Source organism: Triticum dicoccoides, chromosome 2B (genome assembly GCF_002162155.2).
Source record: "Triticum dicoccoides isolate Atlit2015 ecotype Zavitan chromosome 2B, WEW_v2.0, whole genome shotgun sequence".
NCBI lineage: Eukaryota > Viridiplantae > Streptophyta > Magnoliopsida > Poales > Poaceae > Triticum > Triticum dicoccoides.
In genome coordinates, this window is record NC_041383.1 from 552,066,516 (window position 1) to 552,088,277 (window position 21,762).

General features: G+C 42.2%; 1 protein-coding gene, 2 non-coding genes and 2 pseudogenes across 3 annotated transcripts; 4 read left to right on the forward strand and 1 right to left on the reverse strand.

Annotated features, from left to right (window-relative positions):
• The first annotated feature begins 6,032 nt into the window (after positions 1-6,032).
• On the forward strand, positions 6,033-10,049 carry LOC119364800 (heat shock cognate 70 kDa protein 2-like). The gene is made up of 2 exons (XM_037630336.1): positions 6,033-6,374; positions 8,098-10,049. Exons 1-2 carry the CDS (start codon positions 6,161-6,163, stop codon positions 9,825-9,827), a joined length of 1,944 nt encoding a protein of 647 aa, XP_037486233.1. The 5' UTR covers positions 6,033-6,160; the 3' UTR covers positions 9,828-10,049.
• Positions 7,512-7,598, forward strand: LOC119266219. The gene has a single exon (XR_005131944.1). It is a non-coding gene; the product is annotated as a small nucleolar RNA Z195/SNORD33/SNORD32 family (small nucleolar RNA).
• Positions 7,658-7,733, forward strand: LOC119266231 (annotated as a pseudogene).
• Positions 7,776-7,916, forward strand: LOC119266321. The gene has a single exon (XR_005131989.1). It is a non-coding gene; the product is annotated as a small nucleolar RNA F1/F2/snoR5a (small nucleolar RNA).
• A 536-nt stretch (positions 10,050-10,585) lies between the features above and the next one.
• Positions 10,586-15,453, reverse strand: LOC119367997 (annotated as a pseudogene).
• Between the last annotated feature and the right edge of the window lie 6,309 nt (positions 15,454-21,762).

Sequence of the window (21,762 nt, forward strand, 5' to 3'; positions counted from 1 at the left end):
AATATCGCCGAATCAAAGTAAGACATCGGTGGTAAGCAGTATGACTATTATCGCCCACAACTCTTTTTGTTCTACTCGTGCATAAAACATCTACGCATAGACATGGCTCGGATGCCACTGTTGGGGAACGTAGTATTTCAAAAAAATCCTACGATCACGCAAGATCTATCTAGGAGATGCATAGCAACGAGACAGGAGAGTGTGTCCATGTACCCTCATAGACCGAAAGCGAAAGCGTTTAGTAACGCGGTTGATGCAGTCGAACCTCTTCGCAATCCAACCGATCCAAGTAACGAACGTATGGCACCTCCGCGTTCAGCACACGTTCAGCTTGATGACGCCCCTTGTGCTCTTGATCCAATTGAGGACGAGGGTGAGTTCCGTTAGCACGACGGAGTGGTGACGGTGATGATGATGTTACCGGCGCAGGGCTTCGCCTAAGCACTACGACGATATGATCGAGGTGCGTAACTGTGGAGGGGGCACCGCACACGACTAAGGCAAAACTTGGTGTGTTCTAGGGTGCCCCCTACCCCTGTATATAAAGGAGGGAGGGAGAGGCCGACCGGCCAAGCTAGGTGCGCCGAGAGAAGGGGAATCCTACTAGGACTCCAAGTCCTAGTAGGTTTCCACCTAAAGGAGAGGGGGAAAGGAAGGGAGAGGGGGCCGCGCCCCCAACCCCTTGTCAAATTCAGATTCGGCTTGGAGGGGCGTGCGCCACCTCCTGCCCGCTGCCTCCTCTTCCCACTAAGGCCCAACAACTCCCCGCGGGGTTCCGGTAACCTCCCGGTACTCCGGAAAATACCCGAACTTCTCCGGAACCATTCCGATGTCCGAATATAGCCTTCCAATATATCAATCTTTATGTCTCAACCATTTTGAGACTCCTCGTCATGTCCGTGATCTCATCCAGGACTCCGAACAAACTACGGTCATCAAAACACATAACTCATAATACAAATCATCATCGAACGTTAAGCGTGCGGACCCTACGGGTTCGAGAACTATGTAGACATGATCGAGACACGTTTCCGATCAATAACCAATAGCGGAACCCGGATGCTCATATTTACTCCTACATATTCTACGAAGATCTTTATCGGTCAAACCGCATAACAACATACGTTGTTCCCTTTGTCATTGATATGTAACTTGCCCGAGATTCGATCGTCGGTATCATCATACCTAGTTCAATCTCATTACCGGGAAGTCTCTTTACTCGTTCCATAATGCTTCATCCCGCAACTAACTCATTAGTTACATTGCTTGCAAGGCTTATAGTGATGAGCATTGCCGAGAGGGCCCAGAGATACCTCTCTGATACACGGAGTGACAAATCCTAATCTTGAAATATGCCAACCCAACAAACACCTTCGGAGACACCTGTAGAGCATCTTTATAATCACCCAGTTACGTTGTGATGTTTGATAGCACACAAGGTGTTCCTCCGGTATTCGGGAGTTGCATAATCTCATAGTCTGAGGAACATGTATAAGTCATGAAGAAAGCAGTAGCAATGAAACTGTAACGATCATAATGCTAAGCTAACGGATGGGTCTTGTCCATCACATCATTCTCTTAATGATGTGATCCCGTTTATCAAATGACAACACATGTCTATGGTTAGGAAACATAACCATCTTTGATTAACGAGCCAGTCAAGTAGAGGCATACTAGGGACACTATGTTTTGCCTATGTATTCACACATGTACTAAGTTTCCGGTTAATACAATTCTAGCATGAATAATAAACATTTATCATGATATAAGGAAATAAATAATAACTTTATTATTGCCTCTAGGGCATATTTCCTTCAACAACCGCCCCCCTACCAGCCTTCCCCCAAACCACCATGTTTCGCACCTGAAGCCGAAGGTCCGAACCAGTCGGAGCGCACCAACCGCCGCCCGATGCCGAAGGGGAGGGATGGCAGATCCGCCGCCGCCGAAGCCATAGGAGGACATCAGGGAGGTCTTCCTGCGCCGAGCGCCGCCGTCTAGCCGCAAAGGTCCGACTTGGAGGGGACACTCACCTCCACCAGTGTCGCGCCCCCATCAGAGAGGCACTACAAGAGGGGTCGTTCGCGACCCGCAATGCCAAAGGCGGCTCAGTGGTGCTGCCGGGAAGCTCCCGCCGCCATCACCACCCTCCGTCATGCACCACCGCCCGTCACACTGAGCCACGCCACCGTCGCCGACCCACACAGGAGCACCGCCGCGCCGCCACACCCGGTATCGAGTGTCATGTCGCGACACGTGAGATCCGGCCCACACCGTACCCCGCGCGAGGAGACGAAGGGGCCCCGCCGCCGCCGGCGACGACCGGGCTTTGCCCGCTCGCACCTCCTGGCGGCGGTGAGGGAGGGCGAAGAGGAGGAGGGGAGCCAGTGGCGCTAGGGTTAGCCTCCCGACGCTCATGGGGGCGTTACGGGAGGAGGGGTGATTGGACTCTCCCAATCAAAACTATTCACCCAATTGTCCTGCTCTCTTTTCGTCATATGTGTGATTGTTGTGCAAAGAACATTTGTTACATTTTTCAGCCTAGTCAACCTTCCAACCTTGACTCAAAAACTAGAAGAGAATAAACAAAACTACAAAAGCAAGAACTGGGGCTTAAAGACCTAAGTGCAAAGAGGATTCGTTCTATTCAACTCGCTAATCTGACACGTACGACAAAGAATCATCTTGCAAGAACCAGAGATAAAAAAGCATATGATCTTGATGAAATTAGCAAAATTCAGAAGGATCGAACATAACTGTAATGCTATGAAAAATTGCACCCCATACAAAGTAGGGAAAAATGTCTTAATATGTAAAATTCTCCAAGATAACACGTGAGCCTTACCAGAACAAATCTTATAGAATGAATATCACATCTTTGTAGTGAACCGATATAGCAGTTACATCCAGATTCATAACTTAGAAATAAAATGTACAATAGAATATATGAATGGCACATGAACTCCATATGTATTTCTCTTTAATTTAGAATTAGGATACTATGCAACAGATGTGTGGAAACTTCAATGAAAGTAGACATACTTAACTGATGGATCTAAATCAAATAAGGATATCTATTGGAATTAAAGAGAAACTGCTACTCAGATAGAATAAATTAGTTACGACATTGGTACTGTTCATTGCCAATAATTTAAAAAAACATTGTCACCTGATCGTCTTCAGTCACAGGCTTGCCGCCCCACTGACATGCTAGAGAAGTGGTATGTAACAGAGCAGGGGTGTTGGCAAGGTGCAATGCCGGATCATTTACGATGGTGGGAGGGTGATGCTGGAACGGCTGCGGGCATGGCCAATAGAGTGGCGTGGGATGGAAGCCCCGACTAACATCCGTGTGTGAGGCTCTGCGCTACCAAGAGTTCTGGGGCAAGTGTAGGTGTTCCCTTAATTTAGAGTCTCCATAGCAAACTCTACTAAGAAATATGAGAAAGCATTGAAATGAAAATATGCTAAGGTAATTATGTAGAGAGAAAGGGAAACGATTGATTGGTTGCTTCCCAATCTTCCGTAAAAACACCAAATCGACACAAAAAAGTACTACTATATTAAGGAAAAATTTATACCTGCGTTATCCACACTGCATCCTTTTACCTCTTGACCTTGCTTCATTGATAGAAGGACCAAGTGATAAAATATATGCCGTTTTCATTGTTACTGCTTTCTTTAGGGCTGAATTCCTCTCTCCTTTTGTCGGTGCAGAATTCTCATTGGACATGTGAACTGAAAGAAGTAACCAAGTGTCCATATATTGTTTCCAATACCATCAACTGCAATGAATGAAGACATCAAGTGAGCAACCACATAATCCAGACATCTAGTCTAAATGCCTTAGCCTCATGAGGTTCCATGGGTGGGACTTACTCAACATTCAGTCACACCATCATACACGCTTGGAGATCAATTCTGAAAACTGAATAACATGCCAAAGATGAAACATAATACTTTCAAACTACGAGTATCACAATTATGAAGTCAATCACGAAGCAAGCTATACCAAAGAAATCCAATTAATCGTCCAATGTAGGTGCTTCCAATCTAATATTCCTAGTAGGAGCAAGCCATGTTGTGAGTAGGGAATCTTGATACAAGTATGTATATCCTAGTGTTACAAATAGGAGTTTACATGTCAGGAGCAGGAAAGTTTGTAGCAAGAAAAATCACATCAGATAGAATAGATGAACAAAACACAGATTTTGCCACATTATTACATAGACCTTCATTCTCCTTTTGATGGTTCTTAACCTAGTGTCACCACGGCTCTGGAATCAAGACTATCAACTATATATATATATGAAGGAGGGCATTTCTTTCATGAGACATATTTGTACATAAGAGTTACTACAAATACATCCGACAGATTGATGTGAAATATGTCAACATAAGGAGTTCAAAGTAAGCTTTGTATTGCAAGATGTAAGATTAATATCTTCGAGATGAGTGAATGCCATGGAGAATTTGCAGAGAAGCGAACCTTCCTTCGATCTAGAATGTAAATGTCGAGAAAATAAGATCTGGAGAAAAACAGAGGACAAAGTGTGGGATGCTGAGGGCGACGCGTGTGTCATGGAGGCGGCCCTCTTCCTAGCCGCCTCTCCAAACCTCATAGCTTGCTGCACCCCCGCGACACTCCATAGGCTGTCCTCCGTCTCGCACTCCAAGCCTTCAATGGCGTGGCACGCCGGAAGCGGGACGAACGTGCCCTTCATGCACATGCCCTCCGCCGCGCAGCCGCCACGACACCGTCGCGTCCGCACCACAAGGGCCGCCGCACGTTGCTTTGCCACCGTGCCCTACACCCAGCGCCGCGTCCGTGGCCGCCCGCTGCGTCCCGGTCCGCCGCCGCTGGTCGAGGGAGGAGAGGGACCTGGCCGCCGCTAACGCAGGTCGAGCACGCTGGTTCCGCGTCGCCGCTGCTCGAGAGAGGAGATGCAGGCCGAGTGGCGCGCGTCATGCTGCGTGCTCCCTTGGTGGCGACGGGGAGGGCGCGCTGGGATCGTGCGTTAGTTTCAAGCAAGTGCGTGATTACATGAGATGATTTAAATGATTATTTGACGTGAGTAATTTTCATCATTTTTTTCGTGCCTTGCTTGATTTAGGGGGATGCGTTTTGTGGGGGTGAAGTTCCCTCCGCGGTGGAATTTTTCCAGTCAATCTAAATTACTAAGTACACACAAGAAAGAAATTAGATTAAGGCAAACCGTTAGATTAGGTTTAGTGGGTCTAATCTTACAGTGATAATAGTCCGTGTACATTTTGTGGGGTGTGTTTAGGCTAGCCATAGTGGGGGTAACTTATATAGTAACTTAACACATCCCAAGACAATTCTGCTTATGTGGCAAGTATTTAATGAGGAAAGAGATGCTTGTGGTAACATAATATGTTACTGTAACATAGCGCTTCCCGAGGCAAAATGAGTCTATGAGGCCCTTCCCAGTGCTCCACCGTGGACAGGTGCTAAGCATGCCACATAAGCAAAAAAAGTGACATGGCACAACATTTAAAGAGGGGAGAGAGTACTTTGGTGACCCTAGGGAGAACCAATGCCAAGCGCGAGAACCTAGGCAAACTACTTAAATGAAACAATTTGGCCAATGCATGAAAGACTTTAGATGCTAACTCATTAAATAAAGTGTGCTTAGCAACAACAAGTTAAGCACCTATGCAATGAAGACTTGAGTTGCTAAGGTATTTAATGCACTTAGCACCTCATCTAAGCACCTTTGCATTGGGAAAGGTCTGAGCTAATAAATGAAGCAACCTATGATACTACTATTATGTTACTTTGCATTATGAAGATAGTAACTTAGACTAGTGTCATATGCATGATACTAGTATAAGTTACTCCTCACTATGACTAGCGTTAGAGAAATTCTTGTTGATCTTTATTAGTACTCCCTCCTTCCATCAGCCGCAGGATCAGATCTGAACGGCTCTACCACCCTGACCCGCAGCCCAGGAACCTTCTAGAGCTCCACCAGCCCTCTTCCGCCACACAATAAAAATCCCCGGTTCCGCCTCCAATAATCTTCCTCTTCAAACCCCAGTCCTCCGCTCCCCTCCTCCTCCTTGACCCGCCGCCACCTCTCCTCACCGGGAAGAAAACCCTAGCTAGAGAGCTTCAAAGTTTCCCGCAGCACGAGAGATGGCGGCGAAGGGCGATGGGCCGGCCATCGGCATCGACCTCGGCACGACCTACTCGTGCGTCGGCGTGTGGCAGCACGACAGGGTCGAGATCATCGCCAATGACCAGGGCAACCGCACCACGCCGTCGTACGTGGCCTTCACCGACTCCGAGCGCCTCATCGGCGACGCCGCCAAGAACCAGGTGGCCATGAACCCCATCAACACCGTCTTCGGTGAGCGCCTCTCTGCCTTTGCATTCATCACAAGCTCAGATCTGTCTACTGTTTTCATAAATCGATTAGTGGGCGACCTCGATTACTCCGTGTAGTGTGTTTTCGTATTATTTGCATGGGTTTTAGTGTGTTTGACATATTATTGGTCCTGGTCGCTTAGATCCGCGGTCGTAGCTATAGAGTTTTTTGTGCTGGCAACGTTTAGTTCCTGCTAGAGGTAGCTGTCGTTAGCTGGTTGCTATTGCGGTGTCAGATCTGTTAGTATTACTAGTATATATGACTTGCGCAGTTGGATCTTGTTAATTGTTTGGTCACACGTAGATCTATTTGTTTATAGTTGATCTGGACAGTGAGTTGTTTAACGCTTCATTGACATGTGTCTCGGTTGGTACATATTAGATCTATATTATTAATGTCATTATATAGAGCTTGATTGCTTTGTCTTGCCAAGTGTGATTTGTTTAACATGTTTTATAAATCTACATTGCCCGCCTTGTGTCCTCTTGTTCATGTCAGTTAAATTATGCTTTTAACACAATGTAGTATTGAATTAACTATTACTCCCTCCGTCCCACAATGTAAGAGCTAGTGTCAAAAATGCTCTTATATTATGGGACATAGGGAGTATGTTGGAGAGTAGATTAGAACTGTTCTTTGTGAAATTACGTCTTAGTTATATGACAGGCTTGCTCTTCACTGCACACTTCGTTGATTCTCATTCTTCTGAACTACATGTTCTGGGCCAATTTGTGTTGCTTTATCTTTTGAATTAGTCACTGTTGGTGTTTCTCTTTTATTTTTGGGTCTAGCAGATTGATGATGGAAAGAAGTCCAAGTGCTTTTCTGCTGAATTTTATGATGGATGGCTTTGGGCCATTAAGTTTGCTACCCTGTTTTGTGAAGTGGAATTGGGGCGAATCCCTCTGATTTGCTCCTTTTTGCCTGTTTAATTTTAGATGTGGCAAAATTGGGCAGCAAGCTAAATGTGCCCGTTGCTTTCATGGTTTTCAATCTGAACAATCTGCGGCTCAATCTCCCATTGTTTTTTTTACTTATGGAATTTTGATGTGCTTGTTCATGGCAAATTATCCTTTTGTCTGGTGTTTGTTTCATTGTTTGTCACATATATGACTTGATGGGAGAAATGATGATATCCTAACCATACCACATTTCTGCATTCACTGTGATGATCAATTTACATCATGCACTACCATCTGATCTCCTATTGTTTGTATAGTTATAAGATATTTTCATGTGAGTAAAACCTTTTGGATTCAATGCTGTGCAATCTGTGATACCCATTTGCTGAATCATTGTGATTATTGTAAATGAGATCACGATCTTTCGGCTGAGATTGCATGGCAAGTCTTTTTTGCTTTGTTTAATGCTATGTTCACCACCAAATGCCATCTGGTATCTGACACTTGGTCATTTTTTGTGATTCTGTGTCTTGAAACATGGCTGAAAATGAGGGGGAATGGAATTTTGCGACACTTGCTGCTCCTAATGACCCTCCTAGTTACTATATACCCATTTACATTACATTGCTTATGAGGGTTTATTATTGGATAGGGTCCTCTCGATGCATCCCTTTTTATTAGCCTGCCCAGTCCATTTATATATGCAAACCATGTTTTCTGCTGTAGTGTTGTCTGCTTTGCCTCAGTTTATATTAAGCAAGTAGCATGAGATTTAACTTTTTGACATGAACTGTTTTGTGCAGATGCCAAGCGTCTCATTGGCCGTAGATTCACTGATTCTACTGTCCAGAGTGATATTAAGCTGTGGCCCTTCAAGGTTGTTGCTGGACCTGGTGACAAGCCCATGATCAATGTCCAGTACAAGGGTGAGGAGAAGCAGTTTGCAGCTGAGGAGATATCTTCTATGGTCCTCATCAAGATGCGTGAGATTGCGGAAGCTTTCCTTGGCACCACTGTGAAGAATGCTGTTGTCACTGTACCTGCATACTTCAATGACTCGCAGAGGCAGGCTACCAAGGATGCTGGTGTCATTGCTGGCATCAATGTCCTCCGTATCATCAATGAGCCAACAGCCGCTGCCATTGCTTATGGTCTTGACAAGAAGGCTTCCAGTGTTGGTGAGAAGAACGTCCTCATCTTTGACCTTGGAGGTGGTACCTTTGATGTCTCTCTTCTCACCATTGAGGAGGGTATCTTTGAGGTCAAAGCCACAGCTGGTGACACTCATCTTGGTGGTGAGGACTTTGACAACAGGATGGTCAACCACTTTGTCCAGGAGTTTAAGAGGAAGAACAAGAAGGACATCAGTGGCAACCCAAGAGCTCTTCGGAGGCTGAGGACATCCTGTGAGAGGGCAAAGAGAACCCTCTCCTCCACTGCCCAGACCACCATTGAGATTGACTCGCTGTTTGAGGGCATTGACTTCTACTCCACCATCACCCGTGCCAGGTTTGAGGAGATGAACATGGATCTGTTCAGGAAGTGCATGGAGCCTGTGGAGAAGTGTTTGAGGGACGCAAAGATGGACAAGAGCACTGTGCACGATGTTGTCCTTGTTGGTGGTTCCACTAGGATTCCCAGAGTGCAGCAGCTTCTCCAGGACTTCTTCAATGGCAAGGAGCTTTGCAAGAGCATCAACCCTGATGAGGCTGTTGCCTATGGAGCAGCTGTCCAGGCTGCCATCTTGAGCGGAGAGGGCAACGAGAAGGTCCAGGACCTGCTGCTGTTGGATGTCACTCCTCTTTCCCTTGGTCTGGAGACAGCCGGGGGTGTGATGACAGTCTTGATCCCAAGGAACACAACCATCCCCACCAAGAAGGAGCAGGTCTTCTCCACCTACTCGGACAACCAGCCTGGTGTGCTCATCCAGGTGTACGAGGGTGAGAGGACCAGGACCCGCGACAACAACCTCCTCGGCAAGTTTGAGCTGTCGGGCATCCCTCCTGCACCCAGGGGAGTTCCCCAGATCACGGTCTGCTTTGACATCGACGCCAATGGTATCCTGAACGTGTCTGCTGAGGACAAGACGACCGGGCAGAAGAACAAGATCACCATCACCAACGACAAGGGCAGGCTGAGCAAGGAGGAGATTGAGAAGATGGTCCAGGAGGCTGAGAAGTACAAGTCAGAGGATGAGGAGCACAAGAAGAAGGTGGAGTCCAAGAACGCCCTGGAGAACTACTCGTACAACATGCGCAACACCATCAAGGACGAGAAGATAGCCTCCAAGCTGCCGGCGGATGACAAGAAGAAGATCGAGGAGGCCATCGACGCTGCCATCCAGTGGCTGGACACGAACCAGCTCGCTGAGGCCGATGAGTTCGAGGACAAGATGAAGGAGCTGGAGGCCCTGTGCAACCCCATCATCGCCAAGATGTACCAGGGTGCTGGCGCCGACATGGAGGGCGGAATGGATGACGACACCCCAGCTGCATCTGGCGGTGCTGGACCCAAGATCGAGGAGGTCGACTAAACGGGTCGATGTTCTCTGGCAGAGGCGGCGAAGCCTGCTGCTTGGTTATTATGGTGTCCTATTGTTATCTGAGACTAGTTGTGGTGGTTATTGTTTTGGTCCGAGTGGTCGGGGGTTATGCTGTGCGAGTTAAACATTCGGTGGAACATCAGGATTATGGGTCACGTCACGTCGAAGTAATATAGTATTATTCTAAATCATCCGGTGCTTTTGGGCAGTTCACTATCCTTTTCTTTTCATGGGAGTGTGTTAATCATTCCATTTTTTCTATGCGCCTAATAAGCTGGTCAAAAATGGAAACTGGCTTGTTATTTCCATATGCCCTGCTTGTGGCAATCTACTTGGTATTTTCGAGGATGAACCATAAAGTGGGACTTCATTCCTGTTGTTAATTCAGTGGGTGGTAATGCATGCCCGGTGATCACTAATTTATGCTTGTGATTTTCAGTGGCCTGCTATTTATCAGCAACATCCATCGAGTTTAGGCGCAAAATTGTTTCATCTACTGTATAGTGGGAGGAGTTCTGCAACACGGGTACAGGAAGGTCAAAAACTCCAATTACTAAAAATTGGAAGCTTGTGTGTAGTTGTACTACATACAAAGAAAACCGGTTTCAGAAGCCCCTAAATCTTCTCTTCTAATTTGTTCAGTATAACGGTCAAAGCTTTCTTCATGGAACAAAAAGTCGACGAGTTCCACCTACAATCTTCACAATGAAGTGGAGGTTAGATCCAGGTCGCCGCCGCTTGAATGCTCTTCAAGCGACGGCGGCGGCGGCAGGAGATGCTTGCGGTTGCAGATCAATGACGCCGTGGCACCGCGAGCATAGCGTAGGATGGTCAAGGAACGACCCAACGTCCTTGGTGTAACTGTAAACCCAGCAGCGCTTGCATTTCACGCCATCCGCACGAGTCACACCGATCCAGATCTCTCCCGTGCGTGGGTCGCTGAACTTCCCCGCATAGGACACACCCAATTTGGTTTCTTCGCTCAGGGACGGGAGAATCTCCACCTGCAGAAAGACAGAGAAGAGGAGACGTCAAAACAAAATTGAATGCGGAAAGAGGGCCTCTGATTTTGAGAAAAAGACAAATGCTCTACCTGAGACGTGATAAATAGGCGATGAAGAGCATCTGCATCATTGGTTGCAGAAGCCAGCTCCTTCAGTTTGGATACCGTATCAGGGTTTTCAGCATGGAGATAAACCTTTGCATCCAAACTAGCGCCTATCAGCTTCCCTGTTCTAGCGCTCTCCAAAATCTTGTTCACCTCTGATCTCAACTGGTTAACAGGCAAATGCAAAATATCTGTAAGAAATCTGTGCTGAAGATATGAACTCATGTGTGGCAACAAAGTATATTAAAATAATGATCATAAAATAATAATGATAATAAAAGAGCTGCAAATGTTCTACTCCCTCCGTCCTAAAATAAGTGTCAACTTAGTACTAGCTCTAGTACAAATTTGTACTAAGCTCAAGACACTTATTTTGGGACGGAGGGAGTAGTATCTTACACCCTCTGTTCACTAACGATTGAACTTTGAACTGCGAAAACGTCTTGCATTAGTTACACCCTCTGTTAACTAATGTGAAGGCGTTTTGGCAGTTCAAGAGGTAGTAGCAATTAATTAACCAATTTAACAGAAATGTGTGTATTACACATTAGAAGTGGTTTCATCTGTTTCTGATCAATATGATGGAACTTGGATGTGTTGAACTGGAATAGTCCAAGTTGGAGGCACGGGTTTCATAAAACATTTATTGAAGAAAAAGATGGCGGCCTCTAGGAATATATCGGTCAAGTTGTAACCTACAACTAGGGATGTAAGCAGCGCGCCACATATCACACACCCCAGTACACGTTAGTGTTAATTTTGTGGCCATAGTATGCTAATTGCATAGTGTTTTGCAGGACAGGGAGGGCGCCACTTGCATCCCTACCTACAACCCATATACCATGGCAAAGAAACACAACTACCAGTATATGAATGGATGCCTCTAAAGTGATACAGAAGTGTTGTGTACCTCCAGGATAACACTCAGAAAATCAACATCATCCTTTTGAACTGAGCACCATTCTTCATTCTTATCTGGCCATTTTAGATCGAAAGCAAACTTGGCAACAGATCCATCTTCCAAGGTGTGTTGAAAGGGCAAGTTCTGCCAGATATCCTCTGCTAAGTGTGGCATAATCGGAGCAATGGCCCTGACAAGGTAGAGTAGATGTGCAGCAAGTACTGTCTGGCAGCTTTTCCTCGTGTAGCTAACTCGGCCACTGATAAGATAAGATGACATAAGTTGCATTAACAAACAACACTAGCTAGATCAATTCTAAGAACTAGGTGCAGATGGAAATGAACATTGGATGAATGTCATACCCAACATAAAGTCGGTCTTTTGCAACATCAAAATAGAAATTGGACAAACCAACGATGGCGAATCTCTGAAGGGTCTGAAATAGAGAAACATATGTCAATGTATATCTGAAGTGGACCATCCTAAGCATATGGCATCACATAATATAACAATTGTGCAACGCATGTGATCTGAAATTTTGAAAAAGAAAATTAAACAACTTCCAGAATGCAGAACGAGAACAAAGGAGTAACTAAACAAGATCATTCCACTTCCAGAAACTTTGATCATCCAAATCTAGTGAACTGCTAATCGGCAAACCATATATTCATAATTCCAATCATAGTTAAAGCATGCACGTGCATAGAAACACGTGAACACACACGCACAGTGTAAAAAAGGAGGAACTGGAAAAGAGAGCAAAGAAAAGTAAGTCTGAATTAGTGTGACTATGCAAAAATGTTACACACCTGATATATTTTATAGAACTGGTAATTATCATAACCATCCTTCATGGAGGCCACGACATTTTCCAGTTGGAAAAGTGCATACTGGTCAATTTTTTGGCAGATCACTGTAGGGCACAGAATTCTCCGGCTATAGACAGGAACATAAAAAAGATAGGATTAGAAAAGAAGCATGCACTGAAAGGAAAGTTGTAAATAAATAAGAAAAAGAAACTAGAGAAACAATTAAAAATATTAACAGTGTGTAGTATTTAGCTAGGAAAGTATCATGCCATCCTTCCTATTATCTACATCTAATGAAACAATTCTCAGCTCCAAGAATTATATTCACTTAATCAAAATTAGTTCAAAGCTTTGCACCGAGGAAAGAAGGAAAAAGTATATACTCAGGAGAAGTTCAGTAAAATGAGTATGGGTTCAAATTATCAGAAGGTACATTAAAATGCGTAAGAACATCTGTTGTTAGCTGGGGCATTCCAATTATCAGAAAATGAAATGAAATATATACTTGGCCACCTGAACTTACTTTCCAATCACGGAGATTTGCTAACAGAAAATGCATTGTGCCTCGTAGTTTCCTATACATGTCAGACATCTGGCGTAAGATTTGTGAACCAATCAACACATCTCCAGTGCAATCTACACTAGAAACCCATAGACGGAGAACATCTGCTCCATAATGAGGCTCTTCCTGCACAAGGTTGAGACATATTTCATTCCTCAAAACTAGAAAGTAACATAAGTTTCTGTAGCAACAGACCTTAGAATTTTTCCCACCAACAATCACTTTCTCAGGATCCACCACATTACCAACAGATTTGCTCATTTTGAAACCGTCTTCGTCCAATACGAAACCGTGGGTAATAACACTGGAATATGGAGCCTTTCCTGTTTGTTTAATGGGAAAAATGGAGAATGAAGAACCAATTATGTCAGTCCCCAGATTTCAGATGCCAAAAGTACCAAGATAAAAGACCGATGAGTGTTCAGATTTCTGAGTTCTCGTGAAAAATAAACAAAAAAAACATAATTGATCATTGCATATGGATAATTTTCCATTTTTTAACATAAATATGAGTTTACAGAAAATATAGTGAAAATGCCTTTAAAGATATCTTGTGGAATGAATAACTGTTGATGAATCACGGTGTAGACTCTTAGTGAGACGCGGTAACTTTATATCTTATATAAGAAATATCTCTGTTCCTAAGAATGTAAGGTAGCAACAAGAAGTACTTCTGGTGATATTAAACCCGAACGAACTGCAACAAATAGTACCCATAATTACCTGTAGTAGCGATGCTGGTTAACAACGAACTCTGAAACCATCCACGATGTTGGTCTGAACCTTCAATGTATACATCTGCAGGGAAATTAAGGCCATCTCGTTTTGCTGAAACAGCAGCCCATGAGGAGCCTGAATGAAGAGAAGATGTGGAATCAATAAATATAAAGTGTTCTTAACAATGCTCAATCTCAAGATATTATTGAAATATGAGTGCTTTGAGAGGTAAGGACTAATGTGACGTCAGGAGAAAAGGTGGCATGGAAAACAAAATAAGTCTGGAGGACTGGATACACAATAACAAGCCCAATAATGACATCAATGCAAGATTATAATGCATGACTTGGCTGGCTTGGCGATTAAAATGATGGCAGCTGTCAAGATTCACAGTGTGCGGCCACATGCGCGGGCACAGAGATCTATGGTGAACGTTTGATTTATGCATTGTCACAACTGATAACCATCACCAACGGAACTTTCTAAAATATACTACTCCCTCCGTCCCAAAATAAGTGACTCAAGTTTATACTAACTTTAGTACAAAGTTAGTAAGAAGTTGAGTCACTAATTTTGGGATGAAGGGAGTATGGATGAAGGGAGTATATTCTTAGCAGAACAATGAAGACAGGAACCTACCAGAGTCGAACCAAACATCCATTGTATCAGTGCCCTTGCGATACTCAGATGCTTTGTCACGATATTTCTCTGGAAGAAGTTCCTCAGTTGTCATATACCACCAGGCATCACTGCCTTTTTCTGACACTATACCTGCATAAAAACACAAAAATATTGGCGGGCTTTCATGTGATTCAAAATCCAATCAGAAGTAAAGCCAGTTTTCCTGTAAGAAGGAAAGAAGTCGAAATGGAATTAAATGCCTGAGAAAGCATGGCAAGCATAAGGTCGTTTTATAATGATTCAGAAAGTACAAGTACAAACGGATAAAAGCTGTCATAAATGATCACATAATGGATCTTAGAGATGTCTTTGAAAATATCGAAACTGGACTTGGTACAGATACAACAGCCGAATTTAGGCTCAGTTTGGGGTAGCTGAATGTGCTGCGTGCTTATTTATTATATTGACAATGCGATGTGCTTATTTTATAATCGGCTGTGGGAAAATAGTCACGGAACTAGAGATAAGTTGGTTAAACAAGCATCAAAATAGGCAAAAGCTGGTTGGATAAGCTAGATTGTCATAATCCACCCGCCGCAATGTCAAACACAGTCTTAGATGAAAATACTGTAAGATATGGCACATAATTCAGTTCATATGTTGCACCAGAAAGTTAACATATAGGAGCATTATCTAAAAAATTTGAGGGACAACTTGAAACAAGACATTTAGGTTAGCAATTGCTTGAGAATGATGGTGTTGCAAATGCAAAGGGAGCCTAACAAAGAAGTGCAAGAAATCATAAACACCGGCATACCCTTGATATGTTCAATCGTTTTTTCGGTTATAAGAGGTTCTTGTGTGTCTACATGATAAAAAACAGGAATGGGAACTCCCCATGTTCGGTGCCGGAACAGGGTCCCGATTGGTTTTTGGTGGCTATAGAGGCTTGTGGCGGCGGAACTCCTGATCTATTGTGCCCCCGATGTTTTTAGGGTATATGGACATATATAGGCAAAATAAGTCGGTCAGGGGAGCCACGAGGGGCCCATGAGGGTGGGTGTGTGTGCCCAGGGGGGTAGGGCGTGCCTCCCTGCCTCGTGGCTTCCTCGTTGCTTCCCTTAAGTACACTCCAAGTCTCCTGGATTGCTTCCGTTCCAAAAATAACTCTCCCGAAGGTTTCATTCCGTTTGGACTCCATTATATTCCTTTTCTTCAAAACACTGAAACAAGGGAAAAAACAGAAACTGGCACTGGGCTCTGGGTTAATAGGTTAGTCCCAAAAATAATATAAAAGTGTTTAGTAAAGCCCATAATCATCCAAAACAGATAATATAATAGTATGAATACTTCATAAATTATAGATACGTTGGAGACGTATCAGCATCCCCAAGCTTAATTCCTGCTCGTCCTCGAGTAGGTAAATGATAAAAGAAAGAATTTATGAAGTGTGAATGCTAGCAGGTGCACAAGTTTGATCAATGATAATTTCAATCACCTTTTCTAGCATCATTATATATCATAACAGTAGCTCATCTCATAAAGCTTCTCATGATCAAGTAACAAGTTATTCACATGTTAAAGTATAGATCATAAACCTTCTTGAAAACTAACAAACCGTGTTATTAGTCATCAAACAATTACAATTCATCTTATTTTCAGGAAGAGTCTATGTCAGAGCTTTGATTTAGCAAATCCCACATACTCAAGAATCTTTCCAACACAATGTGCTTGCCAAAGGATAAAACGTAAAAAGGAAAGGTGAAGTTCACCATGACTCTTGCATAAGGTAAAAGACAAGAATAAAAGATAGGCCCTTCGCAGAGGGAAGCAGAGGTTGCCATGCGCTTTTATAGTTGGATGCACAAAATCTTAATGCGACGGAACGTCACTTTATATTGCCACTTGTGAGAGGGACCTTTATTATGCAGTCCGTCGCTTTTATTGCTTCCATATCACAAGATCGTATAAAGCTTATTTTCTCCACACTAAAAGATCATACATATTTAGAGAGCAATTTTTATTGCATGCACCGATGACAACTTACTTGAAGGATCTTACTCAATCCATAGGTAGGTATGATGGACTCTCATGGCAATACTGGTTTAAGGGATGTTTGGAAGCACAAGTAGTATCTCTACTTGGTGCAAATAATTTGGCTAGCATGAGGGGGAAAGGCAAGCTCAACGTGTTGGGCGATCCATGACAATATACTTTATTTCGGTTATAAGAAAACATAACCCATTACGTTGTCTTCCTTGTCCAACATCAACCTTTTAGCATGTCATATTTTAATGAGTGCTCACAATTACAAAAGATGTCCAAGATAGTATATTTATATGTGAAATCCCTCTTCCTTCAATATTCTTTCATGAATTGTTCAAGTGACCAATACAATGTTTGCTAACCTTCAATAAATTTACCACCTCTACTTCTTATATGTAAAGTCATTACTCCCCATGGGATAATCATATGAAACATATATAATTTCAGATTTATGATATTCAATTCATTCAACCATTTACTCATAGGATATAAGTGAAGCACACGAGTAAATGACAAACTACTCCAAAAAGATATAAGTGAAGATCAATGAGTAGCTAAATAATTATGTAGCTATGTGAAGACTCTCTCTCATTTAAGAATTTCAGATCTAATGTATTTTATTCAAGCAGTAAGCAAAACAAAAAAAATGACATTGCAAAGATAGCACAACTCATGTGAAGAAGCAAAAGCTTAGGCTCAACCGATACTAACCGTTAATTGTTGAAGAAGAAAGGTGGGATGCCTGCCGGGGCATCCCCAAGCTTAGGTGCTTGAGACTTCTTGAAATATTATCTTGGGGTGCCTTGGGCATCCCCAAGCTTGAACTTTTTTGTCTCCTTGATTCCTTTTATATCTCGGTTTCCCTAAATCTCAAATACTTCATCCACACAAAACTCAACAAGAACTTGTGAGATAAGTTAGTATAAACCAATGCAAAAACCTTATCATTATCTACTGTAGCAAATCACAAAAATTATTATTCAACATTGCATACTAAATGTCTCTGCATATTTAATACTCCTATCCTCAAATAGAATCATTAAACAAGCAAACATATGCAAACAATGCAAACATAACAGCAATCTGCCAAAACAGTACAGTCTGTAAAGAATGCAAGAGTATCAACACTTACCTAACTCCAAAAATTATGAAATTATACCACACTGTAGAAAATTTATCAGAGCTCAATATGCAAAAAGTTTCAAAATTTCATCATTTTCTGACTTTTCTAGGGAATTTTTGTAACAGCGGTAAACTTTCTGTTTTGAAACAGCAACATGTATACTTGCAAAATAAGCATGGTAAAGGCTATCCTTGACATTTTTATTGAAAATAAAGATGCAAAACATTATTTTAAATAACATCCAAGCAAATACTAACAAAAGAAAATGACGCTCCAAGCAAAACGCATATCATGTGGTGAATAAAAATATAGCTCCAAGTAAAGTTACCGATGAACGAAGACGAAGGAGGGGGTGCCATCCGGGGCATCCCCAAGCTTAGGCTCTTGGTTGTCCTTGAATATTACCTTGGGGTGCCTTGGGAATCCCCAAGCTTAGGCTCTTGCCACTCCTTATTCCATAGTCCATCGAATCTTTACCCAAAACTTGAAAACTTCACAACACAAAACTCAACAAAAAACTCGTAAGCTCCGTTAGCGAAATAAAAGAAACCACCACTTTAAGGTACTGTAATGAACTCATTCTTTATTTATATTGGTGCTAAACCTAATTTATTCTAACTTCTCTATGGTTCATAACCTCCGATACTAGCCATAGATTCATCAAAATAAGCAAACAACACACGAAAAACAGAATCTGTTAAAAATAGAACAGTCTGTAGCAATCTGCATCAAACGTATACTTATGGAACTCCAAAAATTCTACCAAATTAGGAAGTCCTAAGAAATTTGTTTATTAATCTTCTGCAAAATGAATCAATTGCAAAGCACGTTTCTGTGATTTATGAAAACTAATCTCATGCACGCAAAAGTTTCTGTTTTTCAGCAAGATCAAATTAACTATCACCGTAGGTTATCCTAAAGGTCTTACTTGGCACTTTATTGAAACAAAAGCTATAAAACATGATTACTACAGTAGCATAATCATGTGAACACACAAAAACAGTAGGGGTAAATATTGGGTTGTCTCCCAACAAGCGCTTTTCTTTATTGCCTTTTTAGCTAGGCATGATGATGACAATGATGCTCACATAAAAGATAAGAATTAAAACATAACGGGAGCATCATGAAGCATATGACAAGCACATTTAAGCCTAACCCACTTCCTATGCATAGGGATTTTGTGAGAAAACAACTTATGGGAACAAGAATCAACTTGCATATGAAGGCAAAACATGTGCAACTTCAAAAATGTCAACACATAGAGAGGAAACTTGATTTTATTGCAATATGTAAAAGCACATGTTCCTCTCTCATAATAATTTTCAGTAGCATCATGAACGAATTCAACAATATAACTATCACCTAAAGCATTCTTTTCATGATCTACTTGCATAGAAATTTTACTACTCTCCACATAAGCAAATTTATTCTCATTCAGAATAGTGGGAGTATCATAAGAGACTCAAATACTATAAATTGTTTCCACATTAAAGGAGTAATGTTCAGAAAAAGGGTAACCATAATCATGATAAGTTTTATAAATGTAATCATCACTACTCTTTATAGCATAGGTGTAATCACAATAATCATCATAAATAGGAGACACACTACCATCATAATAAATTTGCTCATCAAAACTTGGGAGGCTAAAAATATCATCGTCATTGGACGTAGCATCCCCAAGCTTGGGACAAACATTAATTGCAGCAAATATATTCTCAAACATGTCCTCCTCATCAAACATAGCATCCCCAAGCTTGGGCCTTTTCATATCATAAGCATAATCACTCTCATCATTAATAGTATGGATAGCACCAATAGTATAGCAATTATCATCATCACAATGAGTAATAGGAGCAACATCATTTGGGAGGGATACCTTTCTACCTTTGCTTCTCCGTCTTTCCTTTTTCTTCTTCACATCATGTGTGGGTTCAATCCTCTTTTTGGAGCTCCTTATTAATGAGATTGGTTGAATAGAAGGCTCCTCCTCGTTACCTGATTCATCATAAGAAATAATAGGAGAATATTGGGAAGTCTCTTCCCTTTCATTAGTATTCTCTTCATCCTCTATTTATTTTCTTTTCTTTATGTAATTGGCTATATAAGGATTTTCAATGCAATTCACCGCACAATACATATAAATTTCTTCTAGATCAATATCGAGGAATTTCTCAAGGTTATATTCTGGAATATTCTTAGTTTGACATTTCATTTCTTCATAACCCAAAACCAAACTAAATTCATTATGATGTGCAAGGGAAATCAAGTCATCACAATTTTTGGACACGATTCGATCATGAAACAATTTGCATTTGATATTTAAATGACCATGTTCATTGCAAAGTTCACAAGTATGGCGAAGATATTTTAAATTTTCAGCACTAACATCTAGCCTTTCTTGCAACCATTTGGTTTCTAAATACTTATGCCTCTTACAAAATCTATCTTCCCTTTTTGGTATGTATTTGCAAACTCTATGCACTCCACAGAAATCGACATGCTTATAAGAGACATTTTCATCATAACTAGTGCAATCATCATTAGTACTATGGATATTCAAGGAGTTCATACTAACAACATTGCAATCATGCTCATAATTCAAGGATTTAGTGCCAAATATTTTATAGACTTCTTCTTCTAGCACTTGAGTACAATTTTCCTTCCCATCATTCTCACGACAGATATTAAAAAGATGAAGCGTATGAGGCAAACTCAATTCCATTTTTTTATAATTTTCTTTTATAAACGCAACTACCGATAAAATAAGAAACAAAAAGATTCGATTGCAGGATCTAAATATATACCTTCAAGCACTCACCTCCCCGGCAACGGCGCCAAAAAAGAGCTTGATGTCTACTATACAACCTTCTTCTTGTAGACGTTGTTGGGCCTCCAAGTGCAGAGGTTTGTAGGACAGTAGCAAATTTCCCTCAAGTGTATGACCTAAGGTTTATCAATCTGTGGGAGGTGTAGGATGAAGATGGCCTCTCTCAAACAACCCCGCAACCAAATAACAAAGAGTCTGTTGTGTCCCCAACACACCCAATACAATGGTAAATTGTATAGGTGCACTAGTTCGGCGAAGAGATGGTAATACAAGTGCAATATGGATGGTAGATATAGGTTTTTGTAATCTGAAAATATAAAAACAGCAAGGTAACTAATGATAAAAGTGAGCGTAAACGGTATTGCAATGCTAGGAAACAAGGCCCAAGGTTCAACTTTCACTAGTGCAAGTTCTCTCAACAATAATAACATAATTGGATCATATAACTATCCCGCAACATGCAACAAAGAGTCACTCCAAAGTCACTAATAGCGGAGAACAAACGAAGAGATTACTATAGGTTACGAAACCACCTCAAAGTTATCCTTTCTGATCGATCTATTCAAGAGTCCGTAGTAAAATAACACGAAGCTATTCTTTCCGTTCGATCTATCATAGAGTTCGTACTAGAATAACACCTTAAGACACAAATCAACCAAAACCCTAATGTCACCTAGATACTCCAGTGTCACCTCAAGTATCCGTGGTCATGATTACCCCTAGCATAGCATACAGCCATGTCATGCATCGTGTTGCGTTTGTATGCTTTATATTTATTTTTTCTTCACCCTATTCTTCTCCGGTAGACCTCGAGACCGTTGATGCCACCGAGTATGACTACACCCCGACGACCCTTCCTTCTCACCAGAGCTTGCACGCAAGCAAAAACCCCCATGATCATCCAGATATTGCCTATTCTTTCTCTCTTATTCATGCATTAGGTTTTGCTACTGTTGTTCCGGTTGCTCCTACGCTGATGGATAGCCGATTTTTGATAACCTACTATTGATACTATACATGTTATCCTAAATGCTCAGTATAAGAATCACTGTGTCCCATCACTGGCCCTACACCCTTGTTCATTGAGGGAGTCCTGGTTTCGGGGGTCCTCAGGTATCCGACTCGGGTATGCAGGCCGGGCTGAATGGGCCGTGAAGATAAAAGCTGAAGGCCATCCTCCGTGTTTGGGTAGGACTCCTATGTGCGTGG

Excerpts from the sequence above, each read along its gene's own strand:
- LOC119364800 (XM_037630336.1), top strand. The coding sequence starts at position 6,161 with ATGGCGGCGAAGGGCGATGGGCCGGCCATCGGCATCGACCTCGGCACG. Across the intron at positions 6,375-8,097 it reads CCCCATCAACACCGTCTTCG|ATGCCAAGCGTCTCATTGGC; the intron begins GTGAGCGCCTCT and ends TGTTTTGTGCAG.